Source organism: Arctopsyche grandis, chromosome 8 (assembly GCF_051622035.1).
Source record: "Arctopsyche grandis isolate Sample6627 chromosome 8, ASM5162203v2, whole genome shotgun sequence".
In the NCBI taxonomy this organism is placed as follows: Eukaryota; Metazoa; Arthropoda; class Insecta; order Trichoptera; family Hydropsychidae; genus Arctopsyche; species Arctopsyche grandis.
Genome location: NC_135362.1, coordinates 22,798,649 through 22,823,318, shown reverse-complemented (window position 1 = coordinate 22,823,318; position 24,670 = coordinate 22,798,649). Strand labels below are relative to the sequence as shown.

The following is a 24,670-nucleotide window of genomic DNA, read 5'->3' as shown; positions in this document are numbered from 1 at the left end:
CAAACCGAGATGCTCCCGGGTTCACCCGGGAGCATCTCGGTGGTTAGCATTAACCCAACCACTGAGCTACATATATTGCTTATATATATATAGCACTATATTATATTAATTAATAACCTATGTACATATGTAGTTATGATCAGTAAGAGAAAACCATTGGAAAAGACTTCGATAATGGTTTGATGTAGTTTATTGAAATGTAAAATTTGCACGTGGTGGGCCAGCGGAGCGTACGGAACACAAGCTGTCCATACGCCGTCTACTCGGTGACTCTGTCGACCGTCGCGTATTTCCGCTTGGGCCGACACTAATGCCAACTCGTCAATAATGCCAATCGACAATCAGTTAATAAGACTGTTTGCCACACGTCATTACAAAAGTCGGAACATAGTCCCACATAGGAAAACTGTTGAACAATACAGTTATTCTACAGAGTTACAGCATTACTGACGAGTCGTTTACAATAAATCATAGCTCTTAAAATAATTAAATAGAGGGTGAATAATGAAACCTTTGCCTCATCCAGTGTGAGGATAAAATCAATTTATTGGTTCAGTAATATTTCAACTTATAGGTATACCTCTGGTGAATGTTGTTTCTCTTTACATTAAAATTTTTGAAATCTCCTTTGAAGCTGTGAATAAGCATTACAAGATAAGTTTACTTTAAAGAAGAGAGAGTGGACTGTATATGGTTTAAAACTTAAGCATTCCTCATCTTGATGTTAACTTAGACAATACAATGTTGACACTGTTACAGTTGTCAAGACAGATCAGCTATTACCGATCAACTAAACTTGATTAGTGAGTGTAATGCTCCTAAGTTAACTTGATTTCATCAACAAGTAGCACAAACATTGCTAAATTAAAAGTAAATTGGAAAGTCATTCATTCATTCCTACAAGCAGGAAATGAAGGCGAACTATGATTATAGATGTCTCTACGTTACATCGAAATGTTCAGTATTATAATATTTACTTATTCTATGATTCACATAAATACTATAAACAGTAAGAGTTAACTTATGTTTTCATAACAAGAAACATAAGACCTGCGGATGACTCCCGGCAGGTTATAATTAAGTAGACATGAAATAATTTAAGATGCTCCATTAAGTGTGGCTTGGAGACTAACATTAACAAATCATGAATCTAATTTTAACTGTCAAATTTGAACAGTTTATTTTAAACTCGGATATAATCCTTCCGAGTGATGACATGAGACAAGTCTTATATTATAAAGACAAAATGATTAGATTAAATTCGGAGATATATACTGCCGAATGTTAAAATGAAAATAGCTTAAATTATACACACAACACAATTAAAGTGAATTACGGAGTACTACTATTAACATTGACTGATTTAAACTCATGATTACATCTAATAAGTAATATGAGTTGGGGGTAGTGTCTTCGGGTTAAACTAAGCTACCGAAGTTGACAGAATTGAAGCTGCTGTTTCTCCTCCCTCTTGCTGATCTTCCTTCCTGTCAAGTGGTCCTTGTGGTAGAATCGGCAATGGCGCCACTAGATGACTGGACCGACGAAACTCTCCGCTGGCAGTAAAGACGTCGACGACTCGAACTCTGCCATCTGGTCCGGGATACAATTTAGTGACTCGACCCAAGACCCATCGGGTTGGCAGCATGTGTTCCTCCTTTAACAGGACCATTTGACCCACACTCAGATTGTTGCTCGAGTCCTTCTTCCATTTGTGTCGTAACTGCAAAGAATGTAAATATTCCGCCGACCAACGTTTCCAAAATGCTGCTGTGGTCAATTGTATCTGAAGCAGATTGGCATGGACATTAGTGTTATATTTAACCTCCATTGGAAGAGCGAGTAAGGATCTGCCAATTAAGAAATGTCCAGGTGTGAGGGGTAAAAGGTCTAGTGGATCCGAAGACAAGGGACTAAGAGGACGGGAATTCATGCAAGCTTCTATTTGAGTCAATACCGTACAAAATGATTCGAAATTTAAGGTGGTGGCCTTTAACACCTTGTTTAAATGAATCTTCATGGATTTAACCGCTGCTTCCCACAGCCCTCCCATGTGAGGCGCCCTTGGCGGGTTAAACTTCCAACGAATCCCTTCGGAGGCTACATACCGTAGTAGCTTCTCCTCATGAGGACGTTCGTAAATTAATTTTACTAAATTAACGAGTTCACGACTTGCACCGACAAAATTAGTAGCATTGTCGGAATATATCGTATTGGGCCTGCCACGTCTGGCTACGAATCTTCTTAAACAATTTAAGAAATTTGAACTCGTTAAGTCTCCGACAAGTTCCAAGTGAACTGCCTTACTGGAAAAACACACAAAGACACAAACGTAACCCTTAATTATCTTAGAATTCTTATTGCAACCACTCTTCACAGGAAAAGGTCCTGCGAAATCTATCCCCACATGACTGAAAAGAAAATTCGCAGTGGTACGTTCAAGCGGGAGTAATCCCATTAATCTATTGTGTGACAGTGGTTTATTTCTGAAACAAATGACACATGAACGCACCACTCCTTTGACAGTATTATGTCCGGCCAATGGCCAATAGGTCTGCCGCAATAACGACAGTAAGGCTTGAGTACCCAAGTGAATATATTTCAAGTGCGCATCTCGGACAATCATGTGTGTAAGTTTATGCTTATTTGACAAGATAATGGGTGACGTTGATAGAGTTGTTCCCAGAGGAAGTCTACTTCCAACACAAATTAAATTCTCGTGGAATAGAGGGGACAATTTAGCTAATTTACTGCTACTGGGAATTGGATGTCCCTTGCTCAGCAAACGATATTCCAATGGAAATGATTCCATTTGCGATAACCTTATCAAATTATTTAAAGCATCTTTTAATTCTAAAGCGGACGGTTCGTTATTTTCTTTAACGTTTAATTGTTTATTCCTTAGTGGCCGACGAACATATGATAAAACTCGAAGGAGTCTTGGAAGATGAGAATGTTTATCTATCCAATTATTTTCCCTCACAAGGGTAGCGTTAGTGACTACCCTTCTCTCTGGAAGATCTATTGTGATCTCAGGAGGTCTTCGAGGCCATCGTGATTCGTCTAATTTCAACCAACTAGGGCCGTCCCACCATAACGAATTATGATTTAATTCTGATGGTTGAGTCCCTCGAGAAATTAAATCTGCTGGATTGTCTGTAGAGGAGACATGGTACCACTCAATGGGTTGAGATATTGATTGGATTTCGGCCACTCGATTGGCAACGAAGGTGGTCCATTTACATGACTCTCCTCTAATCCAATGCAATGCGACGGTTGAATCCGTCCAATAATATTTTTCATTAATATGAATTGTTAATTGGTCTATTGTTGACTTCATTAACTTTGATAATAACATAGCGGAGCACAGCTCTAAACGCGGAATAGTTACAAAACTGAGCGGAGCGACTCTCGAACGAGAACACACAAGATGACATTTGGAATTTCCCAATTGATCAGTACATTTTACATAAATACAAGCACCATAAGCTTTCTCGGATGCGTCACAAAATCCGTGTGCCTGTATATTAATGACATTATTTAGTATTATCAATCTAGGAATTTTATAAAGTTTCATGACTGTATTGGATAATTGACAATCCTTCCATTTTTTGAAGATTGTCTGAGGAATGAGTTCAATAAGTTTTAATAAAAATAAATTTAACCAATCTGATTGGACACTAGGTCCCACCATCAAAATATTATTTAGTGAGATATTCGACGTTGTCTTTGCGGACGCATCAAAAACTACACGATATTTAGTGGTAAGGCTAGACTCCTTAACCACGACGTGATGAGGTAAATAACAATGAACCTCATGTGCCTCCGGAGGTTCACACTCTGACATATGTCCTAAATTTATGTACTCTTCTAAAACTTTATTGTATTCCATTTTTAAATTATTATTGGCTAAAAAACGTCTTTCCAAAGTTTTGTGTCTTTTCTCCGCAATGTGCAATGAACTTCCTAATACTACCGGGGAATTTTTATATGGTAAAGCTACACAAAATCTACCGTTTTTATCTCGTGATGTGTGTGCTTGGAAATGTTCCTCACATCTTTTCTCCTCAAGAGATTGATGTTTTACCATAGGAACCTGGTCGATCATCCAAAAGTTTTGAATGTGACTGTCTAATTGACTTAAGCCTATGTGGCTTTTCCCTGGAGCATTATTTACTTCGGGATATGGACCAACTATTGTCCATCCGAATTCGGTATCCTTTAAGATAGGCATACCTTTTCCTAACTGGATGGTTCCTGCTTTCATAGCATGAACGCAAATCTCGGCGCCGAGCAATAAATCGATTGGCGTCGGTTTATTCCAAAGGGGATCTGATAACTTGATTCCCGCTGGTATTGAAATTAACTGTTGATCCAGTTTCACAGTTGGAATTTCGCCAGTAATTTCTGGTAATACCAAACACAACACTTTGGTTGAGTAATTAGTGGTTGAAGACCTTATGGTCACCTTGGTGATGTGACGAATGCTACTTTCTTGATTAGCGATACCTACAATTTTTTGAGAGATTTTCTCTAATTTGAAGTTATTCTTCTTAGCGAAAGATGTGGTAACATAGTTGACTTGTGAGCCGGAATCTAATAATGTGCGACCCTTAACGACCGTTCCATTGGACGTTATAATGTCTACTTGTACCGTGGGTAAAATTATCTCCCTTTGAGAGAAATGAGTAGAATGAGCATTAATTGACTTCCTTCCCGTATTATTGGAACTAAATGTATCGTCCTGATGCAACAAAGTATGATGGTTTTGTTTGCACCTTAAGCAATTATAGTTAGACTTGCAATTTGTTATCTTATGCGATGAATTTAAACATTTAAAACACATGTTATTAGATTTAACGAATTCATTTCTTTCCATACTGGATTTTGCTTTGAATTTATCACATTTGCCTATGAAATGATTATTTCGACAGAATGCGCATGCGTTTACCTTACTTGATGGGTTTTTGTTCGCGACATGAGTTCTCCTGATTCGTTGACGGTTATGAGGGAATTCTTTCACCGTAATTACAGATGCAGTAGATTGTAATACGTTACATCTATTCTGCAGAAACGTTTCTAACTTCTCGTACGGTGGCATTTCTCTGTCAACCAGAGATGTTTCCCAGTCCTTTAATAAACTAAATGGTAATTTCCTTAGAACTAAACATGTTACCCATGGATCTAAAATTTCTCTCGCGTAACCCAATGATTCAATGTTTTTAATACACACCGTTACCTTATTTAATAGATCTCTCAATTCGATATGTGATTCCTTTGTGATTAATTTTAAGTCACAAAGTGAGTTGATCCTAGTTTTAAGATTAAGTCTTGGTAAATTGTATTGCTTGTCTAAAATACTCCACGTTATTTCATAATTGTCTGAGCTAATATCTAACCCTGATACAGCTGCTAAAGCGGGACCGAGTAATGATTGATGCAAATATAGTAATTTCGTGACATTCGAATATTCCGTTTTGTTTCCTATTATATTCTTAAAAGCTTGTTGAAACGATTTCCATTCAGATGGATCTCCCTGAAATGTGGGAATGGTTAACGTCGGTAACTTATCTCTAGCAAATTTAATTGTTGCTTGCTCTACCTTTAGTTTACTATCTTGAAAGGATTGGCAATCTAATGCTGCTTTAAGATTTTTAACTGTTATTGTAATTGCATCGTACTCTTCGTCTATTTTGGCCGCTTTCGATATGTCTGTAAGGTTATCTAAATACTCGTAATGGAGTTTTCGGACATAATCGTATGCTTCTTTAATGGTTTGATACTGTCCTTCATCTAATTCGGAGGATTTATCTATTTTTCCTTTTAGTCTTTGTACCGCGCCTGAATACCTTAATTCTATTGACGTCATTATGACTTCTACTTTATTTTCCTTCGCTAATATTTCTATCGATTGAGTCTGACTTCGAGTCTGATGTATTCTAGAGCTTGACCTGTCTCTAATAGGTTCTACGTCCCTAGTTGGATTTCGACCTTTATGCGACTTGGAAGTCGAAGCTTCTATTTCCTCGTTTTCAGCACTTGACATTTGTTTCAGAAAGTTGCACTATTTCGTCTCATAAATACAGTTGTTCTCTACTATAGCTGTCAATTGAACTATTCGTAGAGATAAGGTAATAATATTCAATGATTAACCGTGAATCTTAATATTCTACTTTAACTATTATCACCAGAATCTATCCAACATATTTTGGAAGAAATTACAACCCTAAATTGGTGGGTGCTTGATTTAAACCACTTTGGGGCTACAAGTCTTGTGATTTATTTTAAATCACCACTGTTTCATCACACATTATGAAACAAAGAGATCTACCGATGTATGAATATGCCGGTATGTACTTGATTTAATCCACTTTGGGGCTACAAGTGTAATTCCACATTTATCGTGGAAGGGGGGGGGGGGGGGGAGGGTGTTTCTACACACATTAAGAAACAAAGATCTACCGATATGAATATACCGGTATGTACTTGGTTTAAGCCACTTTGGGGCTACAAGTATAATTCCACATTTATCGTGGAAGGGGGGGGGGGGGAGAGGGTGTTTCTACACACATTAAGAAACAAAGATCTACCGATATGAATATACCGGTATGTACTTGGTTTAAGCCACTTTGGGGCTACAAGTATAATTCCACATTTATTGTGGAGGGGGGAGGGGGGAGAAAGTTTCTACACACATTAAGAAACAAAGAGATCTGCCGGTATATTAATATACCGGTATGTACTTGGTTTAAGCCACTTTGGGGCTACAAGTATAATTCCCCACGTGCTTTGCTAATTTTACACTACATCTGATTTTACACTTTTAATACGAAATTCGATGCGACCGATGAAACATTCCTTCGTAGCGCGATATTATTTTATACAATCGCGTTAATTAATTGTTATACTTTAAAACATATTTTAAAAACTGACCTACCCACATGATTGCCTTTTGAACAGATTGCCTGAGATTGAATACATTCACTTACTTGAATATCCTTTACGATGTTTATGTGATCGTTCCGATAATTTTGGATTACCTCTGTGTCCCATGCGTCTTTGTAGGTTATGTTTTTATTTATATATTTTCTGCGTCAATCACGCGGTCATGTACCTCTGTACATCAATCAATATATTGCTGAAATAGAAGCAAACATGTTATTAGTATTGGAAAGGTATGGATAGTAACAAAGGAACGATACCGATTTCTTAATTGACATCCATTTTTTCTCGACCACGTTTTTTCCTATTGGTTTGTCCGTTTGGTGTTGTGGCCTAGGTTACTGGTGTCCGGTTCGAAGTGACCATCATGGAAAAGACTTCGATAATGGTTTGATGTAGTTTATTGAAATGTAAAATCTGCACGTGGTGGTTCAGCGGAGCGTACGAGAACAAACTTCTACGTACGTCGTCTTTTCGCTGACTCTGTCGACCGTCGCGTATTTCCGCTTGGGCCGACACTAATGCCAACTCGTCAATAATGCCAATCGACAATCAGTTAATAAGACTGTTTGCCACACGTCATTACAAAAGTCGGAACAACCATCATAATTTTCCGACCAGATATTGCGAAATCAAAGTATTATTTTTAAAATTACACGGCTCATTTGACTAGCGTATTTGTAGGACGCAAATATATGGTAAAAGTTATGTTTCAATATTGAAAAATAAAATGATAATAAAAATGGAAAAAGTCACAGGTTGAAAATGGAAATGATGGGGGCAAATTACGGCATCTAACTTTTGCAGTTTATATAAGTTCAATAGTTTAACTAAAATATTGCATAAAAATCTAAGCGACATTATTTCAAAAACGCCATGAAAGTTTTTGTCTTTAAAAGTTTTTATTTGAAATAAAATTCAAACTCGGGGTAGATTTCCAAATTGATTTTGATTGGAAAATTAAAAACTTTATATCTATACATATATGTATGTGTAAAACTTATTCTCCAACAAAACAGTCTTTCAGACTGTATTCGTTGGGGGAAGGGGGGGGGGGAGTAGATGATTTTATAGATTGAACTTCATAAAAACCGCTTTTATAATGCGTAAAGCTTAGATATCTGAAAAATATAGTATTAAAAAAATCTGAAATTCTATTTTTGGGTGCTGGGTGAAAACACTGGGTGCTGTTAAACACACCACTTGTAGACTATAGCCTCGCCAGTATGCCACAAGTGATAAGCCAACTTTAGATATTTAGCCAGCAGTATGGCTTAATGGTAGCGTGTATGTTTAGCACCAAGTGATCAGTGGGTTCAATCCACCATACTGCTGGTTAGATTTGGGAGTATTTGTTAATTTTATCAGATCATTGTTGAAACGGTTCCTCAAAATTGGCAAAAAATCACCTTTCCTGTTGTCACAAATCTTCTGTATTTATAATTTGTAAAAATTATGTACAAAATCTAAATCCATAAATTCTGTAATCAATAAATTAATTAATTATTATTGTGTGTTCTTCAGCTTCTGTAAAAACAGTGAATATGTAATAATAAAATGCTGCATTGTTTGTAATTAATTGTCCAGGAAGGCGCATTGGGGTCTTCCTGTCAAGCCTTCCTGGTATATATCTATGTAAAATCTATGAATGATCACAATATTCACATAATATATATACGTAAAATTCAAAAATAATAAGGAGGGTAGGTTGATTTCGAATGAAACAATTACATACATGTCTTATTAAGAGCCGTCGCTATTGGCTCACCCTGGACACATATAAAGTTTTTTATTATTATTTGAGTTTCGGCGGGGCCATTAAATGCTGCTGGGCCTTTTTTGCCGTCCGGCCCTGCACGTCCGGTGGCCGATGGGCGCGCGCGTGCGTCGCATCGCAACGGCCCACTTGACCACTACGGCTCTGGACAACGCTCTCTTCCAAAAATTATAATGGACGATCATGCAAAGTCACCACATACACACACACACACACACTCGAAAAAAAAGAACACAAATATGATATAAGAGTTGCTGTAATGACGTTCAAAGGCGAAGCGAACTCCTACAGTTCCAAAATGGACGACACACTTGGCCGCCATTTTGTTACAGATTTCCAATTTCAGTGTCGAATCATTCATTCGTCATAAAATACTGTTTATATTGATCTTTTTTTTAAACTTAAATTGTGCTTACCCGGTCCAGGTGCAGATAAAAGATTCGCGATTTGATTATTTATGGATATTTCGGTTCTAGGACACTTACCCCCTGGACACATACTCCCCGGACATATACCCCCGGTCAAAAACCCCCTGGTCATTAACCCCCAAGGATAAATATATGTTTTATAAAAATTGACGGAATCTTTAATAAAAATCTGTATCAATATCAATACTAATTTATTTCAGTCGTAATACATACATTTGTATATCGGATTCTTTATAAATAATCAATAATCAATTATAAAAAATCAGTCGGATAAAAATACAAATTCAGAAGTACAGATAATACTTTTATTAAACTTTACGTTCAATAACCACAGAACGCAAACGCCAACTGATGACTGAAAGTCTTTTAAATTGAAATTTAATATTGTGTATACATTGAAATTAAATATTGTATATAAATTAAATATTGAATATAAATTGAAATTAAATATGCTCTAGAACACTTAATTAATTATTATTTATTACTTTTAAATTATTAATTTTTATTACTATTTTTAAATATTTTTTATCCATGGCGGGGGTTATTTGCACGGAGGGCTAATGACTAAAGCCCGGACCCTGAGGGGGCTGTATATTGTTCAAATGTTGTAAATGCATTGTTAAAGGTTTGCCGAACCTTTTTTACAAAGGATTTACAACAATTGAACAATAAACGGCACGCTTCCGGTCCTACCTCTACTAATGACCGGGGGTTTTTGACCGGGGGTATATGCCCAAGGGGTACATGTCCGGATACCGGATATTTCCACGGGTTTCCAATTAAATTCTTTGTTTTTTAATGTGTGGATACTTTTTTCTTTAAACGAAATTATTAATTAGCTATACATTTTTACTAAACATTTCAGCAGCAGCATAGTTCGGTCTTTAAGCTTCTGCCTAACACCGAGAGGCGCCGGGTTCAATCCCATGAGCTGACCTCGATTGAAAAGAATTTTTCTATATTTGTAGTGCTGCTGGTCAGACCTGGATATTTGTGCTCCTGGTCGATCGTTTCCTATCAGAGTTTGCCAATTTTCTCTGATTTCATTGTTGAAACGGTTCCCGATTAAAAATTGGCTAAAAATCCTTCCTACCTACAATGTCAACACTATTTGAGTATGATTAATGTACAATAAAAAAATTATGTACAGTTCATAGATGTCTCGTTAATTTGCGAGTTTTCAGTGCCTCGTAATTCAGCGACTTATATAATAAAAATACTGTATTGTTTGTAATTGGACAGGAAGGCGCATTGGGGTTTACTTGTAAGACCTTCCTAGTATAAAATGTAATAAAAAAAATAAAGAAATAAAAATTTCGAATTTGACTGTCAAATCATAGAATATTTGTTTTTCCAATTAGATGCTGTGTATTTTTCCGTCATCCCTTCCCTAAAATAAGGTAGATATGTACATACATAAATAAGTTAATTAATAACAACAAGTCAGAAAACACGTACTAGCGTATGAAACTTTTTCTCACATTTTTGACGTTCACACAATTTTTTCTTACGTTTATTTAATTTTCTCACATTACTAGTATCTACTTAAAAACAAACCCTCTTAATGAGTCGTATTAAATTTGAAACCGATTTCCGTGGATTTTTTAGAGCAGAGAAAAACTTCCAAGAGAAACTTCGTCATAAACATTGGGCCAGATTTCAAAATAAAATTGACAAGAATAAGTATTATAAAATTCTAATTATAATCAGTATTCCATCTATTATATTCTTATTCCATGACAATAAATTACACAAAAGAGTGTAAAAATCGATTATAATGTATTAAAAATAGATCTGTGTATTGATTGTGTACACTGAAGAGTTGAGCTTTTGTTCAATTTTCTCGGAAGCTGACGTTGTCACATTTTTCCTTTTTTTTTTGAGCGGACGCTTGTTTGTATATACATACATAGGTAGTATATGTACATAGTAGGTATACGCATGTCAGATTCAAGAAATTTGAGCGGTTGAAAGAGCCGGGTGTCCGACAGTTAATATTTATTGGATTTTACGAAGAGGAGAAAATAATTTGTTCTCGGAAGTGGTTAGTTCTGTAAAATTTGAGAAAATTCGCATGCATAAATTTCACCGTGCATGAAAAACCCGACGTCAATTATTTTCATATATATTTATTCGAGGTTGAATACAACAGTAGATATGTATAAAGTGGCATTTTTTTAAAGCAATTAGCATTACTATGCTTGTACGTATTATATAAACAACAATACACATAATACTAAATAATTTACGTGTAATATCCTATTCTATTGAACGTACAATTTTTGCATGCAATGCGTTTGTATGCTTGTCAATTTTATCTTGACGTAATTTTATCTTTTCTCACGTAATAGGTTTTGGCTTTGGAAAAACTTATTTATAGAGTTAAATGATCAAATTCAACCCACTTTTAAACTAGCAATGGAACTCGCAAATCTTGTACCAACTTATAATTAATGAAAGGTTGAAAATTAGTTAACAAAAGCAATTTATGAAGCATTAATATATACATATGTATGTAGGATGATATATGAAAATTTTAAACCTGTATTTTCCTGACCTGCTATCGGAAATATAATTTTAAGGTTGAAAACAAGTGAAACGATATGTATGAAATTTTTGAAAATGGATTAGTTTTTAGTTGAATTCATTTGTTAAATATTTTTTTTGTTTAATGAATAATTATAATAAAATATCAACAGCAAAGATTTGAATAGATGGATTGAAATTCAAAATGTGAATAATAATAATGAGAATAAAGTCGTATTGCAGTTTGAATGCAAATGCGATCCATGTGAAGCCATTACGATGTCCGCCTATAACCGTTAACACCACTAATGGCTCACATAAACGAAGGATCGAATGTTAACATAAAGCCAGAGGCCATTTTACACAGGTCAATTATTCATAAATATACATATATACATACATACTTATCTGATACTGCACATAGGTACACTTAGCGACTTATGCGATTCCGACCTATTTATTATATTTTGCTCTGTTTTCACACCAATACAGAATCTAAATACCTACATATAATACGATCATAAATATATCTTTTCATGTACATTTGCATTGCTATATAATTCATATACTTATATAGGTATACTAGATACTGTTTAAATTTAGCAATGGAACATTCTATAGATCTTTGAGTATATGCAGAGTGTGTATGCAGGTACATGTATGTTTATTTGTTAAATACACAAGTAAAGTATAAAAAGTAAATGTATAAAAATGTGAAATAAAGAATAGATATACATATGCAATTACAAAAGAATAATTAATGAAAATTGTATTGAAATAGTAGCATTAAAACTAAAAATAACTGTTGCTAAATGCGATAAAGTTGGTGTTTTATTTAACCAGAATTCTTAATTTGTACCTACATGTGTAATGTACATACATATGTACATTCAATAGTATTCCCATATTATAATCTTCTCTATAATATTGATGAGTATTATTTGAGCACTTATTCAGTGTTTTAATGTAAAAAAATAGATTTTTTTTTATTGAGTATCCAATACTCACTTTTTCCAAATTGCTAACTATAACTAAATATTCCAGGGAGATTATCTTTTTATTCTCAATCTAGCGTTTAAAAGCTAAAATTTACTAAAGAATATATATAGTAATTGTTTCATATTTTTATTTAAAAAAGTTTTTCGTTACAAAAATTAATCTTGGATATGAATATCAAATTTACAATACTTTTTTTTAATTAAAATGTTAGTTTCGATTACATAGGTTAAGTTATGTAAAGTTTTATCGGCACAAAGTTTCGTCGGTTAAATTTTATACCCACATTTACATAAATTTTCTAAATAGGAGATATTAATTTGGGTTAGGATTTGACATTCAATCAGATTCTAAGCTTTGTTTTATACTTTGCTGAAATGTATGAATAAGTAATTTCAACATGTTTCAAATTCTTACATTACCTACACGAAAACTTGAAACTAGGATCATTTTCTTCAAAAAAAATTGAAAGAATATAACGGAAAAATGAATAATACATTTGAGATTCATTAAAGGTAACACGATTCGTAAATTTTTTTTCGAAACATAAATAATGTATATGGAAACGTCATCGGAAAATATATACACCGCGGAAGAGGGTTTCCGTGAGACGAGGACACAAGCCCCAATACGAGTCAACGCACTCGACAAGGCACCATTTTTCTTTTTGTTCTCGGTGGTAGGTACCCAAAAGTCCTCCTCGTTATACCTGTGATAGACCGTGCGTGTGTGTGTGCGTGGGTTTTTGCGGTTTTGTCGTCCAGTTGAGAGACGTTGAAACGTGGCCGCGTTGACATTTCGGGCATATTTCCCGAATGCGGGCGCCCCGTTTTGGACCGTCAGGTACCTCTGTATAAGTATTTTCAAAAAAACCGGCGAAAAGCCTCCGCTCCTTCTTCTTCTTCGTCTTCTTCTTCTGCTTTGCTCTGCCGATTGTCGTCGAAACTGGTTTCGTTTCCTGGCCATTTTCAATCATCGCTCTCTCCGTTAACGAGCACCGGGAACAATGAGCCGCAAAGGACAACACAAAAACCCGTACAAATTTATAACATTGTCATTGGCTGTGTGACGCATCTTCCCCTCTTACCAACGAGGGTCCTTTGTTGCCGTCAACCCCAATTAGGATTTTATTGCCGCGCTAAAATGTCGCGCACTTCACTTTTTGATGTGGTCGTAAACCTTTTATAGCTCAATTCGAACTCTTCGTTCAATTGAATAAGACTCTGATTACACCATCTCACAACCAACGGAATCTACTCACAAAGTTGATGATCTCTGACTCTTTTCTAAATATATGAATATATGTGTACGGCTATTTCTCCTACTACATAACAATTTAAAATATCAAAATAAAATAATGAAATATTATTTAAAAAAATATTACTACTTCCGGCTTACTAAATTTAACCAAAACTTTATAGAATCTAAGTTAGTACATAAAGAATACAAACTTTCAGTTTGATACGTTAAGTGGGGTGAAAAAAATCGTGTGGGCACAAAATTTTTAACTTTTCCGAGTGAAAAAATTACCACTTCCGGTTTATTAAATTGGATGTTTTTATCGATAAGCATTTCAGCAACCGATACTATGTTTCAGCTAGATAGGACTAACCGTGTTAAATACATATACATATTTGCAAGACTTTAATCGTAATTGTAAATAAGTTTTTGATCTATTTTTCCTATCATGCTGTACACAAAAATTAAATACTCTTAATAAATACTATAAAAAATAACAAAAAAAATTATAAAATGCAAATGATCAGTAGATATGTAACTTTTATAGTATATTTAAGATATATTGTGGACATACTTAACAATAAAAATCATTTCAAAATCAAAATTAAAAACTTATTAGAAAAATAATTTTATATTGAATAGAATTGTGACTTGAATTGGAACAGTTTTTCGATCTACATATGTTTACAATGCGTATACATGTCTTATGTATCGTGTTTAATTAATTTACAGACCGACAAAATTTCCCCATAGTATTAGCAATGAGTTAAATCTATATGAAGTTGTTTTAGTGCGGCATTGAAAATAGTGTTGATATGCTTGTAATTAATACTAACACACTTCTACATTTTTGCAATTCCAGTAATAATTTATGGTTTTTACAATGTCTTTACAATATTCATTTGAGAAGGTCCTGTTTTTTTTTGTACTTCATTTTAATTCAACCCATTTTCAAATAGTAATATTGTGCCATTCCGGGAAATGATGTTTCACAATTATAACTATATATCTAGAATTGGGCTTTTCAATCTGGATTTTTACGACATATCCTAATAGGGAGCTCGCTGTATACATTTGAACGAATGTATGGAAAAACGCTTCAACCACAATTGCATATATGTACCTTTATGTTCATATGTAGTATGTATTTTTTCGTAACAGTCTGCATACATCTCGCTACAGCCGTGTTCGTAATAATAAGTTCGATTGTATGTATGTATATGTATATAATACCAAAAAACTATATATAATGCAAAATCCTAGAATATGTTTACTAATTCTATCAGCGACTTGGAGCATAGATACAATAACCTTCTAAGCTTTCGAGTGATCAAACATATTTACGTGACAATTATACATACATATCCACGTATATAGATATGTATGTATGTATGTACATATATCTACATATATATATAATATATAAGAGATTGGCGAGGGCTGGTCTCCGCCATTCTTAAGCCTCTGAACAGCATTCCATTTCAAATTACAGGCCTCAGTGCAAAGATTTATGGTCGCGAATCAATCCGTCCGTCTCGCGGGTCCCCCCTCGTCGTAATGCGGTCCCCCGCCTCATTTAACGAACAATTAATTGTCTATTCCTCATCCCACTATATGTATGTATGTACCTAACAGACACATTCATTGCTTCTGCACAACTCTTGGGACTTGAGCTCAAACCGTGAGTATCTCATTTTGCTGTTGACCGTTTGTTTCCACGCATGAAGTTCTACATCAAGTTTGAACTTTATCGGAGTGTCTCATGTCCAGCTTAATTTCAATTAGATGAAATTGATTTATATATCAATAAAATTTCAAATGAAAAATGGTCCAATTTTAATTTATAATTAATAAAATATGTAGTGACTTTTAAAACTGGTCATATAATTAATAGAAAAATACAAACTGTTTTTTTTTAAACTTCATAAATCCAACTTTGGCCAACATCGATCTTTTGATATTGTATCAAGCCTATTTCTGTGCAAAACTCATAAACTGTTACTGTAAAAATAAGATCAAAAAAGACCGATAATAACGATTCAAAATTAAAGTGAATGAAACAGTTTTCATTATCTTATGAAAAAATTAGTCTAATTATGTACACCTTTGCAAACATATTATACTCGTATAGTTTAGAATAGGAAGTTACGTGTTGGTTTTTCATTGATTATTGATACATATATACGAGTATCCTTGATAATAATATATGTATCGAATTTAATGCGACGAACTGAATTACGCATAAACCAGACCGATCGCCAAATTGTCCCAAAAGAAAAAGGCATAACATTTTCTATTGATCGTCAAACCGATTTAAAAGCCCTGATTTATTCAACCCCGTAACATTCATTAGTTCAAATGTGCTAACGATTGGCTTCATAGGTTTGTATATCTACAACTACATCGCAAGTACATAATATCAATATTGTTAAGCTGAAGAAATAAATATGCTTCAAAAATGTATGATCATTTACATATGTATATTCAATTGTTTGTGTTAATAAATTATCGATTAAATTGTCAATGTTAGTACTGAAACTTGATATGTTGTCAAATCTGCCAATCAAATCGACCATTGTCGTAAAGTGTCTTTCAGATATGTGTACAAGTTTGCGAATATAAAATATTTCATTTTTATTTTCAGAATGACACTCAGTGGCAATCGATATCGTTTTATTTTATCTCATTTTTATTTTGGGGGCTCACGATGGTGCATTACTAATAATAAATAGCAGTACATACATACATATATTGACTGACCATAAAATTGCATTAGTAGATACATATATTTTTTTCAGTGTATTGCATACAATAACAGTAGACAGTTATTGGCACGTACATATTTAGCCAGCAGTTTGGCTTAGTGGTAGCGTATATATATTTTTTAGCACCACTGAGGTCAAAGGTTCGAGTCCTCGCCACTGCTGATTAGATTTGGGGGTTTCGTGACTCCAAATCGACCGTTTCTCTATCAGAGTTTGCCAATTTTATCTGATCATTGCTGAAACGGTTCCTGAAAATTGGTATTAGATCTAATCCTGTTGTCACAAAAATCTGCCTGTGTATAATTTGTAATAATTATATACAGTAATCTGAAATCTATAGATATCTCTATAGACATCTCTATAATTTCGTATTTATTATATGTATAAAAATTGTATACAAAAAAAAAATCTAAAAATAATCCATAGATGTCTCTATGATTATTATTTCTGATTAATTGTTATATGCTATATATTTTGATTGTATATGTATGTATTACTGTATTTCTGATTTCTGATTGTTTATGTATTCTGTATTTCGTTAATGTACACCCGTCGCATTGGAGCAAATCTGTAATGGCGAGTGTATATTGATTTGTAACAATAAAATAAAATATTTATTTTTTATTTGACAATGTTTAGATTATTTTGATCTTGTGTTTCCAGTACTTTTTTTTATAAATGTGGAGCATCACCGGCACTAACTACAAAAAAAGCAATTGCATGACACCTGCAGGATACGTGTCGTGCTGGATAGGTATGAACATACCTTAAATTGTTCGGGAATAATTTTTAATGTGTAATTCTTAATTAATTAAGTGTGTAATTCTCTGCAATTACCAACAGGGATTCTCAGAACACATTGGTGGAGGAGGGAAATGAATTTATAAAAAAAAAATTCTTGCAAGTACGTTGTAAATAATCAGCAAAACGGAAGCTGAAGCATCAATTCGGCACAATGGATTTTATGTCAAATGCCAGGGGTCGCTATTATTGGTGATTACCTAAAAATTAACGTTGCTGTTGTTGCATCTGCGGCTTGTAACATTTACAGTTGGTAGTAGTAGCTGTCAACTGTCACTTTTCTGTATCCTATTCTGTACCTTATGTACATTCTGTACTTCATAATAGTACGGAATTACATGAATTAACTTGTACTTAACACAAGCATAGCTAACTTTATTTTTAAAGCAGAATATTGTTCAATTAATTATGTAATTCCTCATTAAATTTTACATAATGCAATGAATGCTTTCTTGAACATGTTATGAAAGTAACACCGAAATAATAAATTTGTATTTATTTAATTAGTAGAATAGAATTTATGATTTTTTAAACCATTGGTTTCTTGAATTTTTAATTGATGTTATTTATGTCAGGCATAACTAAACGCTCAAAATTGTCACTTTACACTGCCCAGTACTAAAAATTTCAACATGGAGAACTTGAAATTTATTAATTATATCTAATCTGAAAAAAATCTCGTTATATCAACATGTCTATTGTATGTATTTTCAGAATGAAACTGACAGTTTGGTAAAAATATTGAACCAAACTTTGAACTTTATTGTAACGAGAAAGTAAAAATATTTCTGTTATTTGGTGTACGTAAACAGTTTTGTATAGTATTTTCAAATAAAATTCATAATGTGAAATATAAAGCTATATAATTATTGTTCTAAAATATAACATTTGTATGGTATGTATACGATTTAAATAAAATGTATTCATCTAAGGTGTTGGATAGTATTCTATGACCCATGGAATATCATCAGATTCGTAAGGCACAGGAGGTAAGTCATACGGCACGGGAATCCTATTAGGATCAGATAATTCTAGTGGAAAATAGTCTTCACCAATCTGCAACACGTTACATGTAGGCAAAATAATTAAATATTTCAGATCACTTTGTTTTTGTGTATTATTTCGTACCTACCACAAACTTTGGAATAAATAGAACACCACCTTCGTACGAATTAATTCTCAAGCCCCCGTTTGTTCTATCGTATGTTCCCCAAGCATTTTTAGAAATGTTTCCAGAGGTTAAAAGAAAATATGCAGCTCTTTTGCAATCTGGAGATACTCGCAAATAGCTTTTCATGTGTGGCATGGCTTTATTACGATCCGAATGCACCGCTGACCATTGACTGGAATTTTATAGACAACATCTGAATAGTATTTATACCACTAAAATTGAAAATTATATATATTATTAAATTATATAACGACTACAAACTGGAGAAGTTTGTCGAGCCACTGCTGCTTAACATGAAGTGAATGTTTATATGGTAGAGTTGCACCCGCATACAATCCATCGTGTGAATTTTTTACATTAGAATGTGTGGGATATATTAGTTTTAATTTAGGTAGTATTTTAGTAATAGGCGAAACTTTTAAACAGGAGCAGAAATTTTCTTGAAAATATCCACATAACCAAGACTAAAAGTAATAGTAAACTTATTAATATTTAATAGTTCATATGGATTTGATAATATAGCTCAAAATATACTAAAAATACCTTGGGATTGTATCCATATCCTCCAATACTGGACGCTTGTGCAATAAATGCCCATTCATCTGCTTCATCTGCAGGGATTATACAATATTTTGAAAGTAAATTTCCAATACAGCTTTGTCCCCATGCGGCATCAAAATATATTCCAGGTGTAGAAGCCACAAAGAAAACACTGCCAAAATATAACAATACATGAAATTTCAAATGTCCATACATACATATATGTACATATATAGTTGAATAAAATCATACTTAATCGATGAGAAATCAATATTTTTAACAATCTCTATATACGATGACAAATACGACGTATTATAAGAGTTCAGATAATCAATAAGCGATTTTTTAAAGCCGGTAGGTGATTCTCCATTGTTGTCGTTCAAATCAGCTAGTCGTGGACATTTTGGACTCATCCACAAACTAAAATTAAAATATAAATCTTAATCACATTAGAAAATAAAGCTAAATAGTATGTTATATAAAAATATGCCTCTGGGTTTTATTATCCCAATCATCAAAATTGAGATTAGCTGTAGATATTACAATTGTAATTGATTCATCCTCGTAATGATAGATGCCCATTTTACTGTTGAGTAATAAATTATCGTGATTATAATACATACATATGTATATTGTATGATAATTTATTGTTTAATAATATGTAATTTACATACATGTGATGTAATCCTAAACCATTCTCTGTAGTAACAAGATGAAATTCATAATTATCTTTCTGTTCATTCATTTCTTCCATAAGTCGTGATTTAAGACCATAAAGAACAGTCAATGGGTTATCGCTGAAATATTACATAAAATTAATTGAAGAAAGATTATTATAGAAGTGAATATTGTTTTAGTTTTTATTGATAAATGATTTCAAACCTGTAGCCTGCAAAATAGTACTGCGCATGAAGCCAATCACAGTCAACAAAATAATTTAGTTGAAGGGAATCTTTTAGTTTCCCTAAGCTGGAATCCAATAGTTCTAAAATAAAGTAAATACAAATACCAGTCTCTTCATATATGAATATGTTGAAATATTTTGGTTATAGCTAAAAATTAATAGACACCTTGAAATGTTATCGAAAGGGGATGGGAATGTGTTTCGGGTGCTGATGTTATTGTATTAAAAAACATGTAATACGGAGCAGCGTTCTCGTGTTTTTCTTTCATCTTACCCTTAGGAGCTACGACTTCAAAAATATCTTCTATTTCTGATTCTTCTAAAATAAGCATTTAAAATCATTATCCATTGACATATTGCAAAACGAAAATAAATGTATTAAAAAATAAAAACAATACCAATTATTTTGGTTGCACTTGAGCTGCCTGGTAATTCTGAATCTGTTTCTAATGATACGTTCGATAAATCTGGAGTTTCAGCTTTGAGAGTATTTACAACAACATCAGTTACTTCTTCAGTATCTAAGTTACACTTTGCAGGATCCATTTCACTTAAACAGTGGTTATGATTAGATTAGACTGTAGAAGAGTCATCCCGCTTGCTTATTCTTGCAATTTTTTTTCGCATCTGCGTCTGTATATATATTTAATCTGGCTCTATATATAAGAGTACATATATTTAAAAACTATACATTATAATATTAAAAGCCAAACCTTTTCGAAATCCAACTGGAATTGAATGAGTAAATCCAACACACTGAGTTTACTAACTAATTCATTTACAAATTTATAAGTAAGATTAAATATTTGTTTTTTATCTATATTATTATTATCAACATTCCGAGAAGTCATAAATTTATCATTATTATTATTATGATAGCTACACATTTGATAGACATTTATGTAGAAGTATTTTTTTTATGTATTATTTTCATTAGATATTTGTAACTATTTTAAATTTTCTGGACTGATTAAAATCTAGAAAAAAAAATGATTGATTGAGCTTTATCTTAAAAATGTGGAATTTTATATTTACACATTTGCTCCGACCGCTAACAAACCCCACAAAAAATACCTCGTAATAGTTTGACAAATTTTGGTGGTTTTTAATTGAAAACTGTGAATTTACACAGATATATATTAGGGCTACCATTGTTTCTGCGGTATAATCCGGGACATTTTTGTAAGAAAAAAAGACTCTTAATCAAACATATATTTAAATTAGATTAAAGAAGTTCATTGCAATTTTCTATTTGTTGCTTGAAGTCTTCGCAAGCTTTATACTCGAAATTGCACTTTGTTTTTACGTATCAATATTCATCTGCGACTTATCTGCTGTCTGCAAAATTATTGATTAATCGAAAACACTCGCTCATTAGCAGCATTGGTACCAGGTAAACAAAGTGCGAATTCGACAATTTTGAGATGAACACAAAGAATATAATTTTCGTTAAAATGATTGAAAATTTGAATTCAACACTCGATATCGATAGGTGTTTTTTCATTATTCCATTGGAGAAGTTTTTCAACGTTTACTTATATTTTCAAATACGAAATTTCGTCAAATGATTTATTTTCCAGTACTATGAAGATATTCGTTTTCAGGCAAATATTTCTTTATGCAGCCCACAGTCCATATGGGCTGTGGGCTGCAGCCCTCCCAGTATAGAACATATGCATGCTATTTTTTTATTTGCATTCGGTCATCGCTATGATCAACAAGCTACTACAATCCGATTCATCTCTGCAGCCTCGCCACTGTGAATTCCCACGAGCCGCCACTGATGAAAACTATTATTTCTTCTACGTTGTTCCAATCTACTTGACGTTTCAAAATAATTTATTTAAAATTAGTAATTTCCTTAAATTATTTACTCCATAATTCTAGATAAGATTCAATATTCGTTTGAAAATTCATAATTTGATCAATAAATAATTTTTTTCTATATTTCCATTTTCAATTAGATTTATTAAAATAGTCTTTAAACATGGTGGTATAAATGTAGAATTGATTATATCTTTAAATTTAAGAATGAGATCATCAATTTCTTCTGAAATTTCAACAATGGTACTTTTCTCTCTTTCCATTGTTTTTATCGAATTATGGATAAACGGACTACTAGTTATATGTGAACCAGTCACAGGACAACCGGTCGCTCTAGATCGGTCACACGTAGGGTTGCCAGATGGTATCCAAAAGGAGGACATGTCCTCCTTTTCCATGTTTTGTCCTCCCGTCCTCCCTTACCTACTGAAAATCCTCCTTTTTGCTAAACATCGGGCGGGACTGGCGGGAGGCGAAAATGGGGGCAGGGCAAGATGATTTAGTTTCATGCATTGAGTTTTTGAGCATCAGAGGTGTAGAGATTGACGATGTTAAGCTACACGATCAATTTTGTAACTTGATTTCATTTCTTAAATCAAAATCAAATGAAGATGAAGCATATTATGATTTGAAGTTGCACGAGCAGTGGACAATCTACTTCAAAAGTGTTAAAAACATTGAATGTTTCTCAGAACTGCTCAAGATCTGCGAGTTTTATTTTTGTATAAGCGCACATAACGCAAATGTGGAAAGAGTTTTTTCACTGATTAATACTCAGTGGAGCAAAGAGAGGAATAGACTAAGTGTGCAGTCAGTTAAATCTTTAATTCTTACTCAATACAACTTTAAAAACATGACATGTGAAGATTTTTATAATTACATATTTGTTAAAAAACCAAGAACTTATTTCCAAAATTGGCAGCTCAGCTAAATATAATTAAAATAAAGTAAAATAATATAAAAAAATCGTTTAATTTCTGAATGCTCTCCTTTTTTACAGAAAATCCTCTTTTTTAGACCCATCTGCCCTCCTTTATCAAATTATCATCTGGCAACCCTAGTCACACGTGATCACCGGTCACACTAAAACCTGTCACACCCTAAAACTGAACACGAGAAAACTGGTCACACCCTAAAATCGGTCACGAGAAAACTGGTTAACTGATGGTGTGACGGGTGATCACGTGTGACCGATCTAGAGCGACCGGTTGTCCTGTGACCGGTTATGACTAGTAATCACCGAACCGAATTATGAAATACTGATGCTTGTGTTTGAAGGAATTGAAGCCAAAGTTCAGCCTGATCATTTGAAAATAAATTTCTTAAAACTATCGGACACTTATCAATTGAAAGAAAATATGACTTGAAAGAATTAAATAATTGTAACATTTCCAATTGCGGCTAGTAGATAGCTAGTAGTAATCTTGTATTAGATATCCCCAACAATCGCCTGTATTCTACCTCTGCATCATTATAAAATTCATTCAGATTTTCTATTCGAAACGTAACCGAATGTAAAAATGACTATAAATGTTGTTAATTATTCCTTCAATGTCTAAAGGAAGCAAATCTGCCACAGTTTGTACTGCATTGTGGAGTACGTGTGCTGTGCAACCTACTCCAATTATTGAATGATTTAGTTGATTATTTAATCGCAAAAATACATTGTTTGTTCCTTTTCTATTAACACCTCCAAAATTAGAATTGGTATTATCTGCAAAATATCCCAATTTATCTGTCAAATTATTTGAATCCAATGCATCAATAACTGATTTCGTCTTTATTTCCGATGTTTCTCCGGCAAGAGGGATTAAATCTAAAATTTTAGCTTGAACATCTTCTTTGCGATCAAAATATCTAATGAGAATCGGAAATAACTTTAAATCTTTATGCTTTGAATTATCCGTGTAAATGGTAATAAAATGTGTGTTTTCTTATTTAATTTTAAGAGTGGAGATTGCAAATGGTGCTATCACCTTTTTACCTATTGCCTCAGTATTTGTACGTATGTATACCGTACGCGATTCGCACTTGAAAATACTATAGAAACTAAATTTATGTTGAGAAATTGTTAAATCCGGGACATTTATCTATGAGGGACGAAGGGCTGGAATCCGGTACTGTCCCGGAAAATCCGGGACGAATGGTAACCATAACATATATACATATTTGAAAATAGATAAATATGTAATGCTGTGCTTGAGCAATTTAAAACCGGAGAAAAAGTTAGAAATGGAACTAATTCAGTTTTTTACAAGCCTATTCTGTTTCACTTTGCTGACGATTCAGTATCTATTCCTAGTCTTCCGATCGTTTTGAAACTTTTCCATTTTGTGCGCTTTGGTAATTTTTTACCTTTAGCTTAGCTAGAGTTTTATGAGATACCTAATCGGTCTCCCTCACGGGACCGAAAGTGAAACGCCCGAAAACGCAAATATCGGAAGGCAAAGATCGAAAATCGAAAGATCTTAAGTCGAAAGATCAAAAAATAAAGGGGGCATGGTAAACAGTACTATGTATATATATATAATATATATATATATATATATATATATATATATATATATATATATATATATATATATATATATATATATATATATGCGTGGCATGCGGTGAAATTATCTCTCTTTTTGTCATACAGCCTTGTTTAATGTGCGCGCGCAGAATACGGGAGGAAGAGCCTGTTCCTCTCGTTCCTGTTGTATCCTGCTCGCGCAAATTAAGTGAGGATGTACGACGAGGGGAGAGACCCTT

General features: G+C 33.5%; 2 protein-coding genes across 6 annotated transcripts in view; both read right to left on the bottom strand.

Annotated features, from left to right (window-relative positions):
- LOC143915452 (uncharacterized) overlaps window positions 1-7,459 on the bottom strand; it is a 668,062-nt gene extending 660,603 nt beyond the window's left edge. Inside the window, exon 1 of the mRNA XM_077436112.1 lies at window positions 155-7,459. Coding sequence (XP_077292238.1) covers window positions 1,424-6,046 — 4,623 coding nt within the window. The 5' untranslated portion in view covers window positions 6,047-7,459 and the 3' untranslated portion in view covers window positions 155-1,423. The remainder of the gene's footprint in view (window positions 1-154) is intronic.
- A 10,858-nt stretch (window positions 7,460-18,317) lies between these two features.
- On the bottom strand, window positions 18,318-20,889 carry LOC143916202 (tyrosyl-DNA phosphodiesterase 1-like). 5 transcript variants are annotated; one of them, XM_077437176.1, is made up of 11 exons: window positions 20,803-20,889; window positions 20,488-20,722; window positions 20,256-20,408; window positions 20,068-20,170; window positions 19,860-19,982; window positions 19,676-19,771; window positions 19,438-19,605; window positions 19,189-19,357; window positions 18,907-19,109; window positions 18,607-18,817; window positions 18,318-18,530 (listed from the first exon to the last, which is right to left on the bottom strand). In XM_077437176.1, exons 2-11 carry the CDS (start codon window positions 20,633-20,635, stop codon window positions 18,402-18,404), a joined length of 1,503 nt encoding a protein of 500 aa, XP_077293302.1. In that variant the 5' UTR covers window positions 20,636-20,722; window positions 20,803-20,889; the 3' UTR covers window positions 18,318-18,401. The 5 variants fall into 5 exon arrangements, with proteins under 5 accessions (XP_077293302.1, XP_077293305.1, XP_077293303.1 ...); XM_077437179.1 differs by having other exon boundaries at window positions 18,319-18,530; window positions 20,256-20,405; XM_077437177.1 differs by having other exon boundaries at window positions 18,319-18,530; window positions 20,488-20,739; window positions 20,803-20,883.
- Between the last annotated feature and the right edge of the window lie 3,781 nt (window positions 20,890-24,670).